The sequence below is a fragment of the Giraffa tippelskirchi genome, chromosome 2 (assembly GCF_054371585.1).
Source record: "Giraffa tippelskirchi isolate mGirTip1 chromosome 2, T2T-mGirTip1v1.2.pri, whole genome shotgun sequence".
In the NCBI taxonomy this organism is placed as follows: domain Eukaryota; kingdom Metazoa; phylum Chordata; class Mammalia; order Artiodactyla; family Giraffidae; genus Giraffa; species Giraffa tippelskirchi.
The window spans coordinates 195,033,615-195,060,456 of record NC_137276.1 but is presented as its reverse complement, the minus strand read 5'-3'; the positions used below and the strand labels follow the sequence as shown (position 1 = coordinate 195,060,456).

General features: G+C 34.7%; 1 protein-coding gene across 30 annotated transcripts in view; it reads left to right on the top strand.

Moving 5' to 3' along the window:
* The window catches only part of EPHA3 (EPH receptor A3), a 393,120-nt gene that overhangs the window by 323,019 nt on the left and 43,259 nt on the right, over positions 1 to 26,842 (top strand). For all 30 annotated transcript variants that reach the window (XM_081547714.1, XM_081547725.1, XM_081547692.1 and 27 more), the window contains 4 exons: positions 5,605 to 5,707; positions 6,409 to 6,476; positions 12,004 to 12,129; positions 18,933 to 19,118. In XM_081547714.1, coding sequence (XP_081403840.1) covers positions 5,605 to 5,707; positions 6,409 to 6,476; positions 12,004 to 12,129; positions 18,933 to 19,118 — 483 coding nt within the window. The remainder of the gene's footprint in view (positions 1 to 5,604; positions 5,708 to 6,408; positions 6,477 to 12,003; positions 12,130 to 18,932; positions 19,119 to 26,842) is intronic.

Sequence of the window (26,842 nt, the reverse complement as noted above, 5' to 3'; positions counted from 1 at the left end):
AAGCAAAGAGGAATTAAAGAGCCTCTTGCTGAAGGTGAACAAGGAAGTAAAATGCTGGCTTAAAACTCAACATTTAAAAAACGAAGATCATGGCATCTGGTCCCATTACTCTTCATGGCAAATAAATGGGGAAAAGATGGAAGCAGAGACAGACTTTATTTTCTTGGATTCCAAAATCACTGTGGACAGTGACCACAGCCATGAAATTAAAGACGCTCTTTGGAAGAAAAGCAGTGAGAAACCTAGACAGTGAATTAAAAAGCAGAGACATTACTTTGCCTACTAAGTTCCATATAGTCAAAGTTATGTTTTTTCCAGTAGTCGTGTATGTATGTGAGAGTGGGACAATAAAAAAGGCTGAGCACCAAAGAATTGATGCCTTTGAACTGTGATGTTGGAGAAGACTTTTAAGAGTCCCATGGACAGCAAGGAGATCAGACCAGTCAATCCTAAAGAAATTCAACCCTGAATATTCATTGGAAGGACTGATGCTGAAGCTGAAGCTCCAATACTTTGGCCAGCTTATGGGAAGAACCAACTCATTGAAAAAGACCCTGACTCTGGGAAAGATTGAAGGTAGAAGGAGAAGGGGATGACAAAGGATGAGATGGGTTGATGACAAAGGATGAGATGGTTGGATGACATCACCAACTCAGTGGACATGAGCTTGAGCAAGCTCCAGGAATGGTGAAGAAGGACAGGGAAGCCCGGCCTGCTGCAGTCCATGGGGTCACAAAAAATTGACAAGACTGAGCAACTGAACAATAACAACAGCAATATTTAATATCCTGTGATAAACCATAGTGGAATAGAATAGGAAAGAATTTGAAAAAATATATATATATAACTGTCACTTTGTTGTACAGCAGAAATTAATTAATACAGCATTGTAAATCCACTATACTGTACTTCAATAAAATTTTAAAATTATGTGTGTATATATATATATATATGTATATATATATATATATATACAAAAAATTCCAGAAAATTCCAAAAAGCACAACTTTAATTTATGGCAATCCAGCAACTATTTACATTGCATTAATTTTTGTTATGTATTACTAGTAATCTAGAGATGCTTCAATGTATAAGGCTGGATGTGTTTAAGTTATATGTAAATACACACCAATTTATATAAGGGACTTTATCATCCTTAAATTTTGGTATCTATAGAAGGTCCTGGAACCAATACCCTTTGGATAGCAAAGGGGATTCAAGTCTCAGATATGGAGTCTGTGCGTTAGACCTTGCCTAATCTTCCTCTGATGGAATGAACATGGAGAAATCACCCTGTGAGGACGTAAAAACAAGGTGATGCAAAATACCATGGACGTCCACGTGAAGAGGTTTAAAACAAGTTTAAAATTTTAGATGCTACAATAACAAAATATAATTGCAATTTAAAATTTGCAGTTCTAAATCTTTTTATAAATTTTAAGTGGCACAAGGAAAGTTCCTCATTTTGAAATGATTGTAGATGAATTTTTTCAAACTTTTAAGCAGTTATTGGCATTAACAACACCAAAATGAATATCTGCTTTAACAAGAGAGATCACAAATCACAGAATTATAAAAATCAAGTATTTATTATATAGTGTGTTACAAACTAGGCATATTGAGGAGCAGGAGGTGCAGAACACCATTAGATAAATATGTATTATATTAATGCGTAGTTTGGAACACCAGTCTAACCTCACACATTCTTAATTAGCAGTTAACCCTATCTGATAAGTAAATTTGCAAAACCAACCACAAATTCTACAATTGTAATATGATTCCAAATTTACCACAGATAGAGATGTGGTCATGTTATGCATGATCTTCTAATGAGGCGTCAGTGTCTGAGGTTTAAGAAATATCCCGTTTAAAAATGAGATCTTAGGACTTTCGCAAACAAGTTTTATATTTGCTATATTTCCATTGATTGATAGATCAAATGAAAAGAAGATAGAGAGAAAGAGAACTTTTCTTAATACCTTCCTCCATTTATAAAAATCTTTGAATTGCAGTTTGATTTTTTTTTTAATCCATTCACTCTTACTATTTTACTATAGATTTCTTCCATAGTTTAAAAATAAGTAAATATAGGTTTAAACATTACCTTTTGTCTTAGGGAAAAAAAGAAAAAAAATCAAAACTCTCACTTCATTTTTTAAATCAAAATAATATCTTCATAAAAACTCTAAGGATTTTTCTTATTTGTTACAGATTGATATTTAGAAGATATAAAAAAAAGTCTCCTGCTTGAAATTAACAGTATATTGCTTATTCTAGTTTTTATTATAAAAATAAATGTGGGATAAAGCTGAGTTTTGGAATTGGAGGATTTTATTGGATATTACTATTCAAGAAGATTGGCCTAGGGACAATTCAGTCAGCACTGCTAAATGCTTCATACTGCCTTTTTGTTGTTTCTAATGAATGGGTATGCAGCAACTTTAATCTCTTGGACCCTATTTTTAGGGGTTATTAAGAATGCCTGATAAAAGTAGAGTGGAATCATTATATAATGCACTTTATATATCAAAATTAGACTGTAATATGTAATTTTGTAAGATATGGAGTACTTTTTCCAGTTCTTCACAGGGAAAAAAATAACAAAAATAGATTTATTAAATCCTTATTATGTGTTTAGCACTGTTCTAGTATTTAACTTGTATTAACTCCTTTAATCCTTACAACAATCATATTACATCACATAGCAAATTTGTACAAAGCCGGGCATTCTGGCTCTTAAGAATGTACTCCTCACCAGTCTTCCTTAGGGAAAGACAGTGGACAGTGTGTGTAGGATGGACAAAAATGGGAAGAGACTAGAAACAGGGGGAGCAATTTGCTGTGGGAAACATAGTCAAACTAAATTTCTAAGAATTGTAATAGATATCGATTGTTGACAGTATGCCACATAAAATTATTAGACAACTCTATCACACACATTTAATCAATATTATTCTTTCAAATGTTTGCCCGTTTCCAACACAAAAATAATCTGATTTGGTTATGTGCTTTTAGATAGTCTCTGGAATTTATCTATATTGAGAACTAGAGGGAATTGTAGAGGGGTCAAGTTTAATCCTGTCTTTGATGAAAAGAAAATTCTTTTTTTCTGTCATGTTTACTCTCACAGTTTCACTGACCTTTATTTTACAAACTGAATAAAATTTACCAAAGCATGAGATAAAGTGATTATTATATGTTCATGAAGCATTATTGAATTACAAGTTTAAGTTATTTTACAAGTGACTCATGATCTATAACCAACGGATAGAGATGCATCAGTTCAGGTCTTCTGGAAAACAGATACTAAGGTAGAATTACAAGAGCTTTGGGAAGGGAAGGGAAGGGGAACAGATAAAAAATAAAACAGGAGGAGCAGATATGGCCAAGTAGAGCCTCAGACTGAGATGTAGGTCAGCCATCTATGAAGAGAGAGAGAAAGCAGAGAGTTAAGAAGGATGAACCTCAGAAAGCAACGCAGCTCCGAGGGTCTCATCAAGCTAATGGTGAGCCCCAGAATGAAGATCACCCTTTGCAGGAGTCATGCATGGGGCACAAGTAACCTGGCTCCAGTCCCCTTGCCATGTTTAGTCATTGAGGAGAGTGTGACTGCAGTGGATCCTGAAGGTGCAGCAGCTGGAGGCTGTCTGCCCACTGCAGGCTTGGCAGTAGAGAGATCCTAGCAGGCACTCCCACGACTGCCATGGAAGTATAAACAATAGTTTTCTGGTTGTAAAGAATAAAGTGCTTGCAACAGTTTATATTATGAGTATACCATCCTACCACACTCTGAGTCCTTTTTTTTTTTTTCAGATGTTTAGAAAACTTCTAAGAGTCTATGTGTCATTTTTTTTTTTAACTTGCATCATTTAACTATTCCCTAAATTGAAGTATTTTGGAGAAAATCTTCAAGCCTTATATTTTCATCAGGTTCACAATGTGACCTTGGCTTCTGAAGAGGTGATAATATAACTTAACCGTCTCTTCTAAGCTCTTCTTTTGATACCCCACTCATTTATTTGTTTAATCAGCATTTACTAATATAAAAGCAATAAATCTTAAAGTATGAGTCTATGAGAGGGAATGTTCCAGGAAGTGTGCATATTTTAGAAAGTATAGAGATTAGAATGCTTATGGATTTTGTTAGCAGATGAGGCTAGGGATTTAGACAAAGAACAGATCCTAAATGGAATACACACATTTTATCCAGAAAGTGACGAAGAGCCCTGCAAAACTTTTATGCGTGAGAATGACATAATCAAACTCATGGTTTAGCAGGAATACTCTGGTGGCCAGCTAAGATAGGCAAAGCCTGCAAATAGAGATTAGTTGGGAATTTTTTTCTTGTTATCCAGAAGAGAAATGAAGACAGAAACTAAAATATTTAAAAGAATTTTGTGATTAATTGGATGCAGAATAATCAGGAGAGGGAGAGGACAGGTGACTTTATATTTATGGCCTACATCTTTGTTACTTAAAATGTTGTGGTCTGAAATCAGCAGCATCAGCATTACTGGGAGCTCATAAGATATGCACAGTCTCAGTCCCCACTCCAGACCGCCTGAAACTGCTTTCTTCAAAAGATCCTCAAGTGATTTATGTGAATAAGTTAGAGAGAAAACCCTGAGAGATAGTGAAGGACAGAGAAATCTGGTGTGCTGCAGTCCATGGAGTCGCAAAGAGTTGTACACAATAGCAAATGAATAAGAAGGTTAGAGAAGCATTGGTTTAGTCAAGGGTCAGTAAACATTTTCTGTAAGGGGCTAAAAAATAAATATTTTAGGCTTAGTGTACATACAGTCTCTGTTGCTCCTATACAACTTCACTAATTTTAGCATAAAAGCTGCCATAGACAATGAACAAATAAATGAATGTGGCTATGCTCCAATGCAATTTTATTTATGGACACCAAAGTTTGAAATTTATATAATTTTCTCATATCACAAAATCTTCTCTTGACCTGTTACAACCATTAAAAAAATATAAGTTGTTCTGAGTTTCTGAGCTATACAAAAATGGATGGCAGGCCAGATTTGGCTCCTGGAGAATATTTGCTAATACCTGGTGTTGGTGAGTGAATGAGTGATGGGCCATTTACTAAGGTAGGAAATAAAGGGACAGGAACAGTTTGTTGGTGAGATGTGTTGAGGTCCATAGGACGGGTATTATACCATCTTTTAAATAACTACAGATGTTAGAGACTAAACAAACTAATGAGAAAGTTTTTATAATTTCATTCTGGGAAACTTGAACTATCCCCTGTATTTCTCTGATGATTTCTGTTTATCTGATGAGTCTCTTGCCAATGAGTATAGAGAAAACCAGTTCAGCATGTTTTGTACAGTAGATGCTCAACTAGTTTTGATTGATATCCATGAAAAGAGTATTTAATCTTATTAATCAGAAACTTCAAGTAAAATAATACAAAATGTCTATTATTTTACACTAAATGAAGAATTCTTTTTATGTTGTATTAGACAGCAAGCCATCTTTTAGGTAAAAGCAGAATAAATATGACTTGATTTATCAACTTTTTCAGGTAAAGGTTAGTTATGCTGTGTCAATGCCTAGTTTTTTCTTATTGTTTTCTCTTCATCCTCACAGCTTTCTCCATCTCTGGTGAAAATAGCCAAGTGGTAATGATTGCCATTTCAGCGGCGGTAGCAATCATTCTCCTCACTGTCGTCACCTATGTTTTGATTGGGAGGTACGTTCACAGTCTGTTTTACAACTTACTTTCATTACCGCATTGCTTGTTCCCCTCAATTGCCACTAAACTCTGAAGAGTTTGGTCAATAAGTTATTTTAACAGATAAGAATGTCTCCACTTGTATTCTAGACCTTTCTTTTTTTCTCCCTTTCTTTTGATTCTCCACCTTTAGTTTCAAGTTTCTTTTTTTCATTAAATTCTTGCCCCACTCTCCAAAACATACCGTTTCTCTTCTCTCTTCTGACCTCACTCTTAGATTTTACTTTCTTTTTCCAATTATCGCTTCTCTCATCAAATACACCCCAGCTTTCCCTGACACTTTCTCACCCAGAACACTGGTAACACTGCACAGCACTAATCACTAACAATGCAAACTTTACCCTCCATTCATTCTAACAGCAGTTGTTTAAAAAAAAATACTATAAACACTTGCTAGGGCCATTATAAAAACTGAGCTGAAGGAGTCTGCACAGTGGGGAAGCAACTCTCCATATCTCCTCATTAGGCAGCTTTCCAGGATCCCCAGAGAAAGAAGCTTTCTCTAGAGGATTTAGAAAATATGAAGTCATTAAACTTTCACTAAAGCATTTAATTGTTCATAGAAAATGCTTTTTTTTTGTGCTTTGCACATTCCGAACATAGATCATTGTTTTCGGTATATTTATTTTCTATGTTCTTTTCCTTTGATTCACCTCTAGGTTCTGTGGCTATCATAAGTCGAAACATGGTGCAGATGAAAAAAGACTTCATTTTGGGAATGGACACTGTAAGTTTCTAAACTATGTTTGGTGTCTTGGTTTTACCATTTCAGTTTTAGCAGTTGTTGACTTAAAACTGGATAACTTCCCTCTGACAGAGAGAATTCAGAAGTAGTTTTATGGGAAGTTTGAGCAAGTTACATTTATTTTAAATGGGGAAGGGAATCCATGGCTCTGCATTAAGTAATTTTTACATGGCTGCATTGCAGCATACTTAAGCTAACATGAAGGGTAACTGGTGGTTTTTATTCAAATAATGCTGATGATGGGAAGTGCATAACTATAGTCAGCTCTGCATGGCTGAAAGGCAAAGCGTATCTTCAATTTCCTTATTACTAGTTATTTGCTGAATCTAAATAGTAATCTTTTTTCCTTTCTTAACTGCCAAGTAAATATAAACAACCTTTGTTTATGTGAAATGCCTGACTCCATTTTGTCAACCAACCAGGAGAAAGCCTTTAGAATAAACTTTACTTTGGAGTTACATGATATCCAACTGGTAGGGAAGTCAGTGCTTTCCCCTCTTATTTTAATATCAAACAATTTAGTCTCTTTTAGTATTCTTTAAAAGGAATACTCTTTTAAGAAACAAAGTATTTACATCTAATAAAAAGACTATTTTTTTTTCTTCTGGTGAAACAAATCATTCCAGGTGTTTTGCTTTTCCAAACTATGGCTCAGTTTATTGTGGCAATTACTAATCAGTGGCATGTCCTCCTGCAAATTAGCACAAAGATTATACTTATTCTTATATGTTCTCCAATAATCTCACTGTGACTAATGTAGTCTCAGTAAGCATTACTTTCTTTGGCATTCACTGTTGCCTTCTATAAATGCTTTCAGTTCAACATGATACTTCCTATCAGTCACTGACCTTCCATCTAAAAGTTGTAACTTTACAGTAAAAACTTGATGACCTGTTGTTACCATGCAGGAAGCATATAGTAGATTAAAAAAAAAAATGTTTTCCAAAATGTAAGTTAAAGTAGGATGGACAGAAAGGCAGAGTTCACAGAGAGCATTGTTTGATTTTTCCATCTCATTATAGAGTAATTCACAGAAAAACCAATGGCAATAATATAATATCAATATCTCATTCCAGAGTAGTTAGGTTTGCAACTCAAAAGTTTTAAAAGAGTGCATGAACAAGTTACAGGATATTTATCTAGCTTTTCCTTCATGAGCCCATAAAACACTGTATCACATTCACCATGCATAAATTAGTCAAAATAGTTACATTTCTGTGGATTAAGTTGATCTTAATCTGAGTTGGACAATGGATGTAAATATTGTCTTTAGAGTAGGCCATACTGATTTGGTTCTTTATATAAGAATTATAAATCTCATAAACTTGAAGCATTGATAAATTTTTGTGTGTCAATTTTAAGTAGGTCCCTCTATGACTCCAATCTGCTTTAGCTGTTGGTTTTTATGGTGGAGTTTGCTGAAGCTTTAATTTTCTTCAAATGCACAATATACTTATGATAGCCCAACAAAAAAGAAATGCGTTTTACCCTAGCTTTAAGGACTTAAAGTAACTTATATGCCTGTCATAAACTTTCTGTGTCTTAATGCTACAGCTGGTTTATTTCAGACTATTTATTTGGTATTACTTTGAAAAGCTCTAGCTATGAACTATTCCCTCCAGCCTTGTTACAAATCCTATAATATTGCTTCAAAAGGAAAGAAATGTGTTTCACCTCCTAAGATCCTGTCCCCTTGCCCTCTCTGCCTGGGCCTTTTTACTTTTTTGCTATCCTTAGGGCAACTCATGCTGGTAAAATGGAAATGTAAATTACTGTGTTTGCACAGAACGAGCTGTAAAGTAGTGCAGCTTAACACGTGTGCATGTGTTTATTATCTGGTTTTCTTGACACAGCCCAGTTACTCTGTGTGTTGCCCTTAATTATTGGTGTGAAGGGATTATACGCTTGCATCCTGAATCACCTGATTCCTGGAACCTCTGGGGATAGCAGTTAAAAATCAGCAGTCAGAGCTCCCACGGTGAACAGGCCATTTTTCTTGGAGATGTGTGTGTTTATGTGTTTATATTTGTATTGTTTCTCTAAATATCATGTGGCTAGAAAAGCCATTTACTTGAGTTTAATCAATCACGATGAATTTGATTGATTTTATACAGGAATGACTCTTTAATTTTTAGATTATTTAGTAATAAGGATACTCTCTAGGGTTTACAGGAATGGAATGGTAACTCTAAAGTACACTTTCAAGACTGTTTAAAGCTGGTGCTTATTTACAATGTTTGAGACATTATTCCTAACAACTCATTTTAAAATCTTCTTTGTAATCCCTTCTTTAAATTTGCGTATAGTTGATTTACAATATTAGTTTCCCATGTACAGCATAGTTATTCAGGATTTTACAGATCATATGCCATTAAAAGTTACTATGAGTAAATAGCTATAATTTCTATGATAAACAATATATTTTTGTTGCTTACCTAATTTATATGCAGTAATTTGTATCCCTTAGCCCCATACCCTTATTTTGCCAGTAAATATCTCCCAAGTTGATTTCCTTAAATTCGGCAAGGTGGAATATTTGTAACTGTTTACTAGGAAAAAAAAAAATATTTTTCACGTAATTTTTAAAAGTGCTACCATTTCTCTTGAAAAGGAATGCCAGATTTTCTTACCTTACTAGTCCCCAACCTTAAAATGACTAGGGAGAAAATCAAAACAGGATGTTCACATATTCTAGTCTCCATTTGATGTGTCTTCTTTAAAATGTTACCAAAATGACTAAACAGAAAGGTTCTGAGAAGACTTCATTTCCTGACATTTTTTTACTAAATCTTTGGTTACTTTTACTGTTTTCCTTACCCCAAAGCAAGAAAATCTGTTTGCTTGTTTTAACAGTAAAATGTTTTAGTATTGATAATGTAGAAATAGTTCAAGTGTAGTAATAAATAATAGTAGACCACTGTACTAAACAGTGACTATTTTTATAGGAAGCAATAATGTTTGTAATAACAGCAGAAGCATGCAAGCTGATGTGTGAGCTCCAAAGAAATGGGCATTTTTGAGCTCAAATTTTGTCTCCAGGAAACCAAAGGATATTCCTATTTGTGAATAAACCTTCTTAACGTGAAGTTACTAATAATGGCAATAGTCTCTGGCATTTCCTGGGCAATGACTACAATCACAGGCACTCAATGGTAGGCACTTGACAAGTGTATTTTTCAGAGCTTTCCTCCTCTTATGCCTAGTAGGTTCCTTGTACTGCAGAAAAGTAGAGTTCTTACTTCAAAAGCAACTCCACTCACAGTGTGCCCAGAACAAGGGGAAAAAACTTACTATTTCCCCATTTTTGTGGATGTTGACTCCCTAGCTATGGGTGTCATCTCAATTATCAATACTCTACCCCTGGATGGAGAGTGGTTGCCCTTTTCCAATGTTGGGGTCAACACCAGGCAGAGAAAGGAGGGTCACTAACTCATCTTCTCCTCAATTCTCCATGTGCTCCCTCACCTTTCATACCTATTCTGTTGCCTCAACAGCATCCGAAGAAGAGGCTGAGGAAAATAGTTTTTACCTCCAATCTCTCCCAGTCACCGTTTCTCTTATAATCCATTTATTCTTATGCTTTATATTTCTTTACATTCAAAACGTCTATGGAAGTTTCCCAGGAACATAAATTATTATGTGATGTAACATGGTATTCACAGAGTCATCCTGTAGATTAGCAAACTAATCATTTCTTAATCTAAATTCTGAAATCCTGAACTCATTGGCTGAATGGCCATTGTGCTGAAGGCTCTCTGGAACAATTGCTTTCATGACAGTCCCTACACCTGTTTCATGAGAACTACCAAACTGGCTCAAAGAAACCTTCAGAAATTCCAGAATGTTCAGGTGTGATTTTGCCATTAAGATTTTTCTGTTAAAAAGTGATATCAGAAAAGACAATGTCTGATTTTATTTGCTATTTTAGGATGTTAAAAAAAGTCCTTCAATAACATAGTGTGATAAGAGAAAAAATGTATCACTATTCAGTGCCCACTTTCCTAGCTAAAATAATTTTACCAATGTTACTAAAAGTAAAATCAAAATCAGTTATATTGGTGCATAAAGTATGGGAGTTTATTATATTATTATTTAATGTTAAAGCATTAGTGTTATGTACTTTAATAGATTTTAGGTTTCTTTTTTAGGGAAAGTTTTCAGAGAAAGTTACTTGAACATTCCAAATTGTTTCTAATGTGAATTATTTTTCTAAATGATAGAAATTTCATTAAAATTAAATCAAATTCAAAATGATTCCCGTATATCTTTTGTCTGTGCAATTTTAATTTGGAATATTGTGAAAATTTTCTACCTTCAGAATGATTAAATAAACTATGAAGAAAGTTTATATTTGATAAGCTATAAATATGATTTATGTTTGGAATTTATTAAACTTATAGAGAATAATTATATTGTCTTTAACTATATTGAAAAGCTGGGTGGTCACCTTCCCAGGTGACCCTAGTGGTAAAGAACCCTCCTGCCAATTAAGGAAACCTTAGAGATGTGGGTTTGATTCCTGGGTCAGGAAGATCCCCTTGAGGAGGGTGTGGCAACCCACTCCAGTGTTCTTGCTTGGAGAACCCCATGGATAGAGGAGCCTGCTGGGCTACGATCCACAGGGTCACAAAGAATCAGACACGACTGAAGTGACTTAGCATGGACGCATGTTGAAAAGCTCCACACAATAAGATTTCAGTTAACTGATGCTATATCTCTTGTGTACTCAGTCATGTCTGACTCTGTGACCCCCTGAACTGTAGCTGCCAGGCTCCTCTATCCATGGGATTTTCCAGGCAAGAATACTAGAGTGAGTTGACGTTTCTTCCTCCAGGGATCTTCACTCAGGGATTGAACCCATGGTCTCCTGTGTCTCCTGCATTGGCAAGTGGATTCTTTACCACTGAACCACCAAGGAAGCCCATATGTATACACTCTCACAGTTTAATTTAAATCTATAATTGAAGTGGAGAATTTTGAATGACTGTTAATAAAAGCAGAGCAGTGTCAGACAAAAAACAAGCCATTTTATATCCTCTAATTAATTTATCTATAATTACAGCAGCTATCCAACTTTATGAAAGTATTTCACAAACTTTCCTTTATTGTCACATGTGACACTATAATAGATATTTGGTTATTTCACTTTGTTGAATCAGACATGTGTGATAGTGTGAAGGCATTCACTCACTATTGTTACAGGTAGTCATTGCTGGACAGACTCAATTCTGAACCATTCTTCTCTCCTTAAGAATCCCCTCATTTCCCTTCTACTGATTTTACAGAGAAAACTCCTCTCCCTGTTTCATTACAAGGAACTTTTTTTCTTAAATTGTTCAACTTATTTACTCTAACTTTTCTGTCTGATAATTTCTGTGAATAAATCAAAGGTTGATGCAGTTTAATGTCATGGGAATTTTTTTAAACTAATAATGTTATCATACAACTTTCTCAGTAAAGGTTTTATACATCTAGCTACAGTAATGCCTTTCTTCCTTTCTTTAAACAGTAAAACTTCCAGGTCTCAGGACTTATGTTGACCCACACACATATGAGGACCCCACCCAAGCAGTTCATGAGTTTGCTAAGGAATTGGATGCCACCAACATATCCATTGACAAAGTTGTTGGAGCAGGTAAGCACCACAGTAATCCCAATGCCAACCTAGTATGTTAATTACAACTTTACAGCTATGCATAAGAATGCTGCCTGAGATTGATTGCTCACACTCTCAGGTCCATGTATATTGCTTTGACAAGGGACATTTTCTGATTTCATGATGAAAGGCAAGCAGTAAATAAATGCAGGAGTATTTAATGGAATGTAATGATTTCAAAGGTGCCAGACTTACAGACTTACAGACTTACAGGTTATGGCCAGCTTTTTATTTATTGAGTTTCAGAGGCGGCAGCCACAGCTGCTCAGTCTCCCCATGGCTATGCTGATCATGTGTCACAAAGTCTATTTGGCTAAATGGGAATAATGGGATAAAAGTGTGTCTTTCTTTAAATTAGCCTACTAAGTGAAAAATTTTGATTTGTAGGAAAAAAAAGTAATTCTTGACTCTTCTTTGGAATTAGGCAACACAAAATAAAATTAAAAAATGATGTATTTTATATAAATTCCATCAAAACTGTATGGAGAGAATAGTTTAAATAATATGAAGTGCTCCACTTTAATACCTGCCTGTAACACTATATAGTCTTAAATTATTTGTGTTGAAGTTTGTTTTCATATAGGTATATTTTTGTTCTAATTATTAATTTGCTCAATCATAAATTCATTAACACCTATGGAATGATTATTAATTGCAGCTGCATATTTTCAAAAATTATAGATATTTATAAAATAACAATGTTTTGTACAATTATGCATAAATGTATGGCATTCATAGTATATGCAGTGTCTATTTGAATAAAACTACTACTCAAAAGAAAAATGAACAACACTGTACAATAATTACACACAGCACCTAATTCTTCAATATTGCTTTAAAAACAAACTAGTTATGTAGATGTGGAAAATAGAGTGAAAGACTGAAAAATGAATTCTCTGAATTATGCATACCATATCAGATCACATTTTCTGCAAGTACTATATATGACTGATGCTTTTTTACACACATGTAAATATAAGTTTCTCTGTTTCTTTTTCTCTGCACTGAAGAAATATTTAGAATTCAAATAGTATTTACTATTCAAGCAGGATAATCTGGGTGATTCACATATTATCTAAATAAACAAATAGTTTAGTAAATCTCTCTTCTATTTTTTTTAATGTTATATACTCCTAAAATTCACGTGTGTGGGTATTATGAAACTATCAGTTCATAAAAGGAAACAAGAGTAAATACTTTTTTCACAATCTAAGACTTAAGAACATACACATTCACTGTACATCTATGTTAATCCAGCTAAAATTAATCCAGATAATATTTATTACTCTCTTTCATTTGTATAGTTCTGCTTTGCCAACTGCTCCATAGTGCAGAGGGGTTTTGTCATGCTGGTTTTAATGTTGCCCCACAAGAGTGCACTGTTCTCCAGCATGGAAGCTGCCATAGCATATGAAGCACCCTCAGCTGGAGAATGTGATGAGAGAAGGAAAATCTACTTATGGTCAGCCAATGTCCATAAGGCCAGACATATTGCAACCTTGAAATTTGGGGCCTTTTGCATTAAGAAAAACTTATATATGCAGATGTTATTGACAAAGTCAGATATCTAGAACACAGTGTGTGCATGTGTTAGTCACTCAGCCCTGTCCGACCCTTTTCCATCCCCATGGACTATAGCCCATCAGGATCTTCCGTTCATGGAATTCTCCAGGAATGAATACCAGAGTGGGTTGCCATTCCCTTCTCCCGAGGATCTTCTTGACCCAGGGATCAAACCCAGGTCTCCCACATAGCAGACAAATTCTTTACCATCTAAGCCACCAAGGAAGCCCCTATACATACTGGTATTATTGACAAAACCAGATATCTCGAACACAGTAGGGTGAGATAAAACATACTCATTAAAAATGGTCTATGATCAATAAGATAAAGGGAAAGAGTATCTGTACTGAATCACTTAATAATCCCTGATGCTCATGAAAAATTAGAGTAGATCCTCTTTGATTTCTCTTCAAGCATATTTGCAAAAAATTAGATATATGCCCCATTTTCAGTATTTTGCACCCAATAGTCTCATTTGCCACATACGAGCTATAAAAATACCTGTTTTGTTTGCAAATATTTATATCTTTAAGGTATATTATGCTTCTCCTGGAAGATTTCTTTATAATATACACTCTCAATTCTAGTCTATCTTGATTAGGCTTTAAATGATTTGTCATTACCAAGATAGAATATGAAATCAAGATTTTGAAAGCAATAATGTTTAAAATATTTTGTTTTGTAATATTTTGCTGCTGCTGCTGCTGCTGCTAAGTCATGTCCGACTCTGTGCGACCCCATAGACAGTAGCCCACCAGGCTCCCCCATCCCTGGGTTTCTCCAGGCAAGAACACTGGAGTGGGTTGCCATTGCCTTGCCAATGCATGAAAGTGAAAAGTGAAAGTGAAGTCGCTCAGTCATGTCCGACTCTTAGCGACCCCATGGACTGCAGCCTACCAGGCTCCTCCGTCCATGGGATTTTCCAGGCAAGAGTACTGGAGTGGGCTGCCATTGCCTTATCTGTTGTAATATTTTAAATGTCTACAAAAATAGATGAAATTGTATAATAGTATAATGAACCTGAAAGCGAAAGTGTTAGTCACACAGTATTGCTGACTCTTTGCAACTCCATGGACTATAGCTTACCAGGCTCCTCTGTCCATGGAACTCTCCAGGCAAGAATAATGGAGTGGGTTGCCATTCCCTTCTCCAGGGAATCTTCCCTACTCAAAGATCGAACCCAGGTCTTCTGTATTGCAGGCAGACTGTTTATTGTCTGAGCCACCAGGGAAGCCCACCAGAATGAACCTGCACGTACCCATTTCTGCAACAACTTCAATCACAATTCACTTATGACCAATCTCCTTTCATCTATGCTCTTAACCACTTTCTATACCTTTCTAAATTTTTTAAATAATGCTGTCCACAAAAATTAGTACTCGTGCTAGATGGATTAGCAGCTATCTTCCAGTGTTAAAGAGCTGAATATATTATTCAATCAAAGAATTTTTATAGTCAATTAAATATACAGGAAGGCTATGTGGACAAATTCTAGTTTCAAGTCAAGAATTTTATACAAAGAAATAGATTTAATAGAAACTCTCATTTATGCATTTAATAACCAGAAGAATTATACCTGTATTGCAAATTACAAAATTAAAACTGAGTCATAAGTTAACTTTCTCAAAGTAGTATAATTTTTTTAGTGAGGAATTTATAATGACTAGAATTCCTAATTTTATCCCTCAATCCACATATTTCAAAGTTTTCTGTAGGTTGAAAATATGTAATTCCTATACTGTGTTAGGCATTCACATGGTTTAATTTTATCAGACTTTTAAATAGATATTATTATTACCATTTCACCAGATGAGGAAACAGAAGCTGAAAATTTGAATGGCCCGGGGTCATGTAGATCTTAATTGGGAAACCAAAATTTGAATCTTGACTTTTCAACTTCAAAGTCTATGCTAAACACTACTGATCACAATAGTGCCTTCTAAGAATTTTTTTGAGGATTAACTGAGGTAATTCATGCATAGTGTTTAGCTTATATAACATCATTGTTCAATATGTATTTTTATTATGTTCTTATTAAAACAGTGGAAGGAGAATGGCCCGGGGTCATGTAGATATTAATTGGGAAACCAAAATTTGAATCTTGACTTTTCAACTTCAAAGTCTATGCTAAACACTACTGATCACAATAGTGCCTTCTAAGAATTTTTTTGAGGATTAACTGAGGTAATTCATGCATAGTGTTTAGCTTATATTACATCATTGTTCAATATGTATTTTTATTATGTTCTTATTAAAACAGTGGAAGGAGAATGGGTTTTCAGGTGATGCAGAGAATCATTCTACTTAAACACAAGTGCATTTTTTCCTGTTTTAAATGAAATTGGTATAAGAAATTTTATGTTGAGCCATTGTGCATTGTGCACCTTAAATTAAAATACGGCCTGTCCATTCTCTTAAAACGTATTTTTTTTAAAGAGCAAATACACAGTGATGCAGTTAATTGATATTTAACAAAATCAAGAGTATCTTCTCAAATAATCTTCTTGTAGTTGTGTTTTTATTTAGAAATGACATGATCTAATTTTTTTTTTCCTTATGGGTGCAAATCTAATTGAATAAGATCGTGTAAAGCTTGACTAGATGGAAAAATCAGGCATTCCATTTGCCCAGTCTTTGTTGATTTTTCCAACACTGTTCTTTTAAGAACAGTTCTTATAAAGAGAATTGAATTAAAATTTAACATTTCTATGTCTAGTGTGGGCTTTCCTGGTGGCTCAGAAGGTAAAGAATCTGCCTGCAATGCAGGGGACCTGGGTTCAATCCCTGGGTTGGGAAGATCCCCTGGAGAAGGAAATGGCAACCCAACCCACTCCAGTATCCTTGCCTAGAGAATTCCATGGACAGAAGAGCCTGGTGAGCTACAGTCCATAGGGTTGCAAAGGGTCGGACACGACTGAGTGACTAACACACACACATGTGTATGCTGTATTTGTCACAGTTTTTAGTATTTATCAGGTGAAATAACCACATTTCTAAATTTTATGATTTTTTTACAATGCTAGCATTACTGAACACCACTTTCTGGGTTTTGAAATCCAGAAAGTTTCCACGTGTCCAGCTCTCCCATTGAGAACAAGGGAAAAAACACTAACTGGGCCACTTGAAATTCAAACGCTTCCCCTCTGACTTCCCTAGTGAGGTACTTTCAGAATATACTTTTCTTTACAAATACTTGTCCAGTAGGACATTAAACATGTTATCACCATCATCATCACAACCATCTCTTCTTACATTAACAGAATTTGACATTTTAAAAAGAACTTTTATATTTATTCTTCACTTTGAGCTAACTCTAAAGAGGTAGATAATTCATCTTTCTTCTACTATGTTTGTACTCAAGAAATAGTAAACAACACTTAGATGGCACTTATTATGTTTCCGTTTCTCTTCTAAGTGCTTAACATATCTTAATTCCTTTAACTGTACCAAAATTTTATGAAGTAGAAAGCAATTGGTGTCCCTATGTTACAGATAAGAGACAAAGGCAAAGAATCACAGTCACTCAAAATCACACAGATAATAAGTGACAGATGCAAAATTAGACCCTAGACAATCTGGCTTCAGAATGCATGGTCTGAGTTACAGTTCTGTACTATCTGTCCTATCAACTAAGTGTCCTGTCATTTAGAATAAATAGTCATGTTATCCAAATTTAAAACATGATCCATGGCACCATATTGATACATGATAATGGCAGAACTTTATTTCAGAATGTGAAAATTCATTATGAATGCCTCCTTATGGTTTATCCAAAATTAATGTTTACAAAGAGTTCATGGGAGTTAGGCAATGTTCTGATAACCCTGCATAAAGAAACTCTTAGTCTTGCTTACAAATTTTAGTGATGATTTACTTTGCATCCTGATTTCTCCTAATGTTCATGCATCTGTAACAGCATATTCTTCCTTTGATTTAAAAAAGATTGTTGAATGTTCTCAAGGTCTGCCCCTAACTCTCCCTATAATCCTAAAAACACGCTTCCTGCAGATATTGCTATCTTCTCTATGCTTTCTTGAGGGAAAGAAAGTAGATCTGCCTTTATTAGCATTGTATCTATGTGTTTTTCATAGTTTCTGTCACACTGTTGCCAATTGATGACTATTTATTAAATAAATGTATGAATAACTGCTTTTGGACATTAACTGACTTTAACAAGTTACAGCCTAAGTCATTGTTTTGAAAACAGTTAGCAAGACTGGATTCCTGAGCAAGATTCAAATCTGGGGAAGTCATCTATAGGGATGTGGTTGGTAAATCAATAGGACAACCTGCTGCTTTGTGGAGAGAAGGATTTACTTGGATGAAAAATAGAGAAGAATCATCTCACTTCTTGACACCTTGGGCTTGTGTAAAAACTCACAGCAAGAGGGTTGGACCAAAAATGGTTTTCCATTCCACAGAAGGCCTAAAAATTGATCATGTAATTTTCCTTTTCAGAAAAATATCTCATTTACTATTTAAAATCACTTTTAAAGTTGTACAAAACCCATCTAGTTACACAACATTAGGATTTTTTTTATGAACCAGGTACATTCTATATCTGGCACTATTTAGTGGCCATCACTGTGGCAGCCTTGTTGTTGCTGTTCAGTCGCTAACACATGTCCAATTCTTTGCAACACCACAGAATGCAGCATGCCACCTTACCTGTCCTTCACTATCGCCCCGAGTTTTCTCAAACTCATGTCCGTAGGGTTGGTGATGCCATCCAACCATGTCATCCTCTGTTGCTCCTGCTTTCAGAAAGCAGAAATATGTAGTTAAATTGGTCCTCTTGGTGAAAACAAATTGGTGAGAGACATCTCAAATTTAATCAAGTGCTTAACTCATTATACTGGTGCTGCTCTGTTGATTATTTTGAGGCTATGAGAATAAGGAGTGAGAAGTCTGATAGACACAGCTTTCAACTTCCTTCATATCCTTTCGTATTTCATTATTCACAGTGTAGTACTTCAGAAGACACGAAGCTTATCACAAGGTCCATTTTCCATCAGGGTGGGGATGGCCTAGGGTTTTTAGGGAGTCTCAGATTACCACCTTCCAAAATAATTTGGAGGTCTATGAGTGTATATCTTGCAGGTCAAGGGTGTAAATATTTGAATTGAATTGTTGAGAGAAAACAGTTGCTCTCCTCTAATGATTTTTGTAATATCATTCCTTGCCTTTTCTTTTTGTTTTCTTCTTCTGCATTCTAACAGGTGAATTTGGAGAGGTGTGCAGCGGCCGTTTAAAACTTCCTTCAAAAAAAGAGATTTCAGTGGCTATCAAGACCCTGAAAGTGGGCTACACAGAGAAGCAGAGGCGAGACTTCTTAGGTGAAGCAAGCATTATGGGACAATTTGACCATCCCAATATCATTCGACTGGAGGGAGTTGTTACTAAAAGTAAGTGAAGTCATTAAAACTGATTATGTGTATGTTGAGCAGAGGTCATTTAAACCCAAAGTCAATAATTTAAGATTTGGGGTCTTATTTTCATAAGTCTCTGTTAGTCTTGACAATAAAAACAAAACAGTTTAGGATTAAAACATAGTTCTTTGACAAGAGATCAAATTTATTTAACTAGTATTATATTGACAGTGCTATTCTAGATCTTAAAAAGCTTTAAAAAGTTTAGGAGCTAAACCTTGGACTATATTAAGACATGTGGGTTAGAAAAAAATAGTTAAGTGGATTGTGTGGAACTTTGTGTTATGTGGAGTAGTAGGGAAAACTAATGATTCAGATTTGACAGAAATTGCTGGGAACTCCCAGATAGCTGCCTTTTCTATTATTGTTCACCAATTTCATTTAAGCTTCCAAATCTTTACCCCCCTGGCTTTGGGAAAATTATGAGAGTTTGGGGAATGCTTCTGAGCTGTAAAGGTTGGGATCACATTAGACCCAAGCCCTTTTCTCTGTTCTCCGTGGATTTCAAATAATTCTGATCTACAGTCCCAGATGGATTCTTGACTGTTCTGGCTCACAGCCTGTGATGGAGATCTGAACTTATTTCCATGATAGCTTCTCCAGCCAGGCTCAAGAGGGATCCCTTGAGGCAGATATGTGATTTTTGGCTCCAATCCCAATGAAAACCTCTTGAGAATAATCTGGAATTTATTTTTTTCTCAAGATTTTGGAGCATGAAATGAAGAATGAACTAAATTGGCAACAAACTTCTTAAAGTGAAAGACAGCATATGGCAGAGAATTTGGCATCCTTTAGGGGATTTTTCATTGGCACCATATTTACATATTCTATGGTTACCAACAGACATTACACAGTATAATTTTCATGATGATATTTTTCTTTAACATTACATGGAGCACTTTTCAAATGGCACTAATACCTAGTCTCATTTAGGCAATTCCTTATTCACAAGAGCATGGTATAATTGAAATATACCTTGATTTCCTTTAGAGTTTTTTAATATAGTAAGCAGGGTTAAGAACTTAACAATGTAGAACTTAGTCATAAACTATAAGCCCATATTGTCTTGTTAGAAGCATATTTTTCCTTCTGTACTCCTAAAAACAAGGCTACATTAGTTGTAACACTAAAACATTTTCTGATGAAAACATCTCTTTTAATTTTTAAAAATTAGTAATGAAAATACTGTTAGTAGTACTAAGGATTGGAAAACTGTATTAAGTATTCTTTCCTTCAGGGCAAGACCATATATAGAATATCCTACTTAATGTTAGAATTTCATAATCATGTCTCACTGGGGTTTTAATAGTTTGATTAACCTTTTAAATCCCCTGTATCATTCTCACCAAGTGATTGTCCTTCAGATTTTGAGACCATTATGAGAAGAAACTCACTGGTATTAAACTACATACTTATACAGACATTCTTCTTTTCATTCTCAATTTTCAAAATTCTGTTTTTTTTGTTTCCAGTGTAATGAGTTATTATCATACTGTTTTGTTTTGCTAGCTGTCTTCTACAAGTTCATTTACTGAATGATAAGCAAAATTAAACCATAATTATTGTGGAAGATTTTCTTATATAAAAAATGGAATAATCAAATATGAATTATAGTCGTCTGGCAAAGAAACCCATAAAAAAAAAACCAAGATTGAAATACAAGAAAAAATGCATTTAAAAATTGACCTTAAAAAATTGCAGGTATTATACATTAAACATTTTATTCAAGTAGGAGTCTGTAATATTCTAATATGAATTACAACTGCCTTATTCTTAGCGTGAAAGTTCTAAATTTGATATATCTCCTTGGTCAAATATGCATGCAAGAGACTGCCAAATCTAACTATATAAACCCCAATCATCTCATATAGTGCAAACATAATAGAGTTGCAAACCTAGAATTAGATTTTGAACTCCTTTAGTGGCATATTTAAAAGCTCTAAGTCTGATACTCTTTTACAACTGAGGGGAAATAGAAATAACAAGGCAGTTTTGTCACTGAAAGAAATTATTTAATCCACTCCTATCATTTTCTCTGTTTCCCAAGAATATATAATTGCTAAAACAACCTACTTGCAATGCTCAGAAACACACATACAACTAGAAATACAGAGTTTATAATTTAGTGAACTAATTGTATTTCAAGAAGAAAAGAAAGCATATTGGTATCTGGATTAAGAATCAGGGAGTCAGAGATCAAGCTCTGATTCAGCTCTCCTGGTCTGTGAGACATCTGACAAATCAAACCACTCCCACAGACTCCCTCTGTTCATTTGTAACACAGAATTAAGCAGACCTGCTTTACTATTGCCAGGTCCTTTTAAGATCAAATAAGATTCCATAGGAATATATTGTGAAGTGGAATACAACTATGCAAATCTAAATGATCCCTTCTGGTTGAGTCTGAAAAGATTTTACTAGTTCATCTGGGAGTGTAGAAGAAAATTATTGAGATCAATTCCTTTCTTTGCTCAAAGATAATTTTTATTATGACTATTAGTTATGTGCTTTGAAACACTGAAACTATTCTAATGTATCATTCTCAAGTTAGAGAAAGCCCTTATTCAATCATTTTATCTTCATTTATTTGAATTGAGCCATAAACAATTTTAATGGTGTGGTTTTGAGCCTGATGATCTTAAACAAGAGAAGGTGAGAGAGTCTCTGATCTTTAAAGTAGCAGAAAGCTGGGGGCACAGTCCTGCTCAGAACTTTGTACTAACATGTGTTATCAATTTCAGTCGACATTCAAAAAGATGGAACTTGTTTCTAGCAAATGTTTGATATTTCTGCCATCACACCATTATTCAAAAGATGTTCAGACTTGGATGTTCAGCATCCAAGAAAACTTTCCATTGGTCACTTTTCACATAGTGAAATAGAAGGAATTATGTTGGATGAGATGTGTTTTATGTTGTTATTTGGGGATGGATTATTTTCTAAAATTTAAAAAGTAATAATGCAACTTAACTGTAACCTTGTATTATTGAGGAAAGTCATGGGCAGAAGAAGTTAAAAGGATTTCTCATATTGAAAAGACTTCTATATTGGTGTGAGTGTCCACTGGACACCAAAAGGTCAATCATTTGCTTGCATTTTCTGTACATATGGTAATGAAATATTACTGGAATTAGTTGTCATTCTTTAGTGATTATGCCATATTATTTCTATTTCTTGTTTGCCTCTCTCTAAAACTTCTTCGGCACTTGTCTCAAGGACACTGCTCTCCATGTCATAGTTTTAATAGACTGTATATTTTATATATATTTTATGAATAATTTGTAAAAGCAAAAATTTTAGAAACTGATGAAGCAAGTTATGCATTTGTGACTATAATTTGATATGTGAGTTGAAAACATCTCTAAGTGGCCATATCAACCAAGCTAGGAAAATCTCTTAATCAATATATTAGAAGAAAAATAAGTAACACAGGGAATCTTATTTTTACATGTTTAAAAAATTTCCTTATTTCCTCAACATTGTCCACTCATGTCTCTCTGTTGAATTGGCCACAATTATAAAATAATATGTTGCTGTGTATTTCCCTCAATCATTTAGATAGGATAGGTTTTGATGTTTTTGAAAGATTATATTTAGTTTACAAAATTTGTTAGAGCATGAGTTGTATGTGCTCATATTGCCTCTTACAGAGTGCTAGTTTAAATCTGCAATATCTCTCCTAAAGGAAGAAGAAATAAAACTGTACACTTATTTCACAACTGAGTAATTCTGGTCTTACACAAATTCTTGCAGAAAGGGGGAAAAAAAAAAACCTGCACCTAAAGCTAGTGATATCTTGATATCAAACTATACAGGAATATTATCAGAAAAGAAAATAAGAGATTAATGTAACACATGAACAAAATTCAATAACACTGGGATAATTATGAAACCATAACTAGCAATGTATTAAATAAAGATATCTTATCATGCCCAAGGTTAGTTTATTTCAAGAATGCAACATTAATAGATAGAAAAAGCCAGTCTCAATAGATGCAAAAATAAACATTTCAATTTAAAATTTTTTCTTAACATATTATGCATAGAAATATTCATGCCTGATAAATGTATATAAACCCCTCCAAAACAAAAGAAAACAAGCCTACAAACACCATGAAACCATGAAAGCATTTCTTTCAAAGTAGAAACAAGTCTGCTATCACCATTTCAGTTTATCATTAGACCTAATGTCTTAATTTTTGAAATTAGACAAGAAAATAAGTAAAATGTAGAAAATTTGAAAAGGGAAAAAAAAACCTAAGCTGTACTTATAAAATCAAACTGAGAATATTCCAATTATTATTTTTATTAATCATTATTCCACTTGTACGAATCAGCTCCGAATGGAATAAGGGAGAGTAGAAATATTGGTCCTGTTCTTTAAAATATTAAATTTCATTTCAAATTAAGCATAAATACATTAAAAATTTTAATCAGCTGAATGTAAAGTTTTTGATGTGTGAAGAGTAGAACTGATTAAGGAAGAGTTGAAAAAAGTACTTTTTAGCCTGATTTTGAAGAGAGAGACTATCCTTAGCTGAAATAATAGATCTGTTATGATCAGTTCTAACTGGAACTCTTATTTAGGACAATGGACAAAATAGAGTTGGTCCCTGCAATAGTTAACTCATAGACCATTGGACATAATAGGGATCATTCTTAACATCAATAATATCTTGATTAAAATGGAATTTGAAAAAGGTTGTCATGTGTGTTTATATGATTTAATGGTAAACCTGTAGAAAAATATTCCTATTCAGTTCATTACAATATTTCTATCAGTTGGTTAGTTATAGTATATGGAAATCTATAACCAAAACATTTTCTTTCTAATCAAAGGTGGTTCAAATCATCGTTTCTAAGAATGCTGAGGCATATTTTGTCAATTTTCTTCAATTTTCTTTCTCCTGTTTATGTCTTTTGCTTCTACTCTGATTCTGATTACGTGAATACTGAATACTGACTGCTAAGGTCACAGAGTTTGATTTTATAAATCACATATATGTGTTGGAGTGTGTATAAGTCTTGAAAGCAAGACAGAGTTTGTAAGACACAATTACTGTTAACAGCAATTAATTGCATTTCCTATGGAAATGAATTAAATTTCAATAATTTGTAATATGTAAATCATGTATACATGCTTTTTATATTTGATTGAAACTATTTTAGTCTAAAACCACATTTATTTGATAACTACAATAAAAAGTCTAAGTCCGACTATATATTTATCACATGATTCTGCTGCCTTTTTGTAGAATATTTGATTAAGAAGGTTGTGAAATAGATAGTGCTGAACTTGAAATTCTTAGACATTTTGAATTACATTTCTTTTGTCAGCAAACAAAATGATTAGTAATATCTCTGAGCCACTGGGGAAATGAACTCATTGTAAGAGACTGATATGATTCCCTTAACCCTTTAATTATGAAAGATCATGATTTTATCTATACTCATGTCAATTGAAGAACAAAAGCAAAATTCCACTGCACGTTTCATTTAACGATTCTTGATGGAGTTTCATTTCAGCCAAACAACAATCATTTCATTGATTTTTTTAATGTATATTCAGATGTTATTAAGGATCTCTGAGGGAAGTTAATGACAGCGGCTTTTGAAGAAACTGGTAATGTCATTTCTGAATCAAAATACACATGAAAGAATGTGCAAACTTTGATAGAAATACATGGAATAATGTGCAGATGAGCTGGTATTTTATAAATAATTTCCAACTATGTTTAATACATGTTAGAACTAGTTCTTACCACTATTGCAGTTTCTTTTCCTTTTACTCTGTTTATCATAATCAAAATCACAAGAGAAGTAAGTGAAGATACTGCTTTCCAAGGTAGAATATTTGTGATTCTGTTTACTTTTTGTCTGTACATTTGGGTTTGCTGAATCTTTGAACTTAATGCAAAGCACATTTTCAGACATGCCCAACTTAACTGATGTGTTTACAAATACCTAAATTACAGAGCTAAATGCAGCCTGATCTGATTTCTGAATGGTCATGGGGCTTTGGCTTAATTGACTGGTTTGATTTTTCAGCTACTTTTATTTTCCTTGCCAAACATTTTACCAGACATGCTAACAAGAAATGAAATGGTCATAGGGCTGGGAGCCAGAAGGAAAAGAGTGATAAGCAAAGGTCTGGAGAATACAGAAATATGGTAACTGGCCACTATAATTGAGAGTTTACTGTAAGAAGCAATATATCTGTGACTATGTTCAAGAGCTGCATTGAGTTTCAGTTCAGTTCAGTTTAGTTCAGTCGCTCAGTCATGTCCGACTCTGTGACCCCATGAACCACAGCACGCCAGGCCTCCCTGTCCATCAGCAACTCCCGAAGTCTACCCAAATTCATGTCCATTGGGTTGGTGATGCCATCCAACCAGCTCATCCTCTGTCATCCCCTTCTCCTCGTGCCCTCAATCTTTCCCAGCATCAGGGTCTTTTCAAATGAGTCAGCTCTTCACATCAGGTGGCCAAAGTATTGGAGTTTCACCCTCAGCATCAGTCCTTCCAATGAATATTCAGGACTTATCTCCTTTAGGATGGACTGGATGGATCTCCTTGCAGTCCAAGGGATTCTCAAGAGTCTTCTCGAACACCACAGTTCAAAAGCATCAATTCTTTGGCGCTCAGCTTTCTTTATAGTCCAACTCTCACATCCATACATGACCACTGGAAAAACCATAGCCTTGGCTAGATGGACCTTTGTTGACAAAGTGATGTCTCTGCTTTTTAATATGCTGTCAGGGTTGGTCATAACTTTCCTTCCAAGGAGTAAGCATCTTTTAATTTCATGGCTGCAGCTACTATCTACAGTGATTTTGGAGCCCCCAAAAATAAAGTCAGCCACTTTTTCCAGTTTCCCCATCTATCTGCCATGAAGTGATGGGACCGGATGCCATGATCTTAGTTTTCTGAATGTTGAGTTTTAAGCCGACTTTTTCACTCTCCTTTTTCACTTTCATAAAGAGGCTCTATAGTTCTTCTTCGCTTTCTGCCATAAAGGTGGTGTCATCTGCATAGCTGAGGTTATTGATATTTCTCCCGGCAATCTTGATTCCAGCCTGTGTTTCCTCCAGCCCAGCATTTCTCATGATGTACCCTGCATATAAGTTAAATAAACTGGGGTGACTATATATATAGCCTTGATGTATTCCTTTTCCTATTTGGAACCAGTCTGTTGTTCCATGTCCAGTTCTAACTGTTGCTTCCTGACCTGCATACACGTTTCTCAAGAGACAGGTCAGGTGGTCTGGTATACACATCTCTTTCAGAATTTTCCACAGTTTATTGTGATCCACACAGTCAAAGGCTTTGGCATAGTCAATAAAGCAGAAATAGATGTTTTTCTGGAACTCTCTTGCTTTTTTGATGATCCAGCGGATATTGGCAATTTGATCTCTGGTTCCTCTGCCTTTTCTAAAACCAGCTTGAACATCTGGGAGTTTATGGTTCACGTGTTCTGAAGCCCGGCTTGGAGAATTTGAGCATTACTTTACTAGCATGTGGGATGAGTGCAATTGTGCAGTAGTTTGAGCATTCTTTGGCATTGCCTTTCTTTGGGAAAGAAAGTGTTGAGTTTCATGAGCATGTTATTCTTCTAAGAATTTGTTAAGGAAGAAACATAGAAACTTATCGTGAAGTAGGGAAAACATGCATGTGCAGGGTTTCATTCATTTATTTGACTG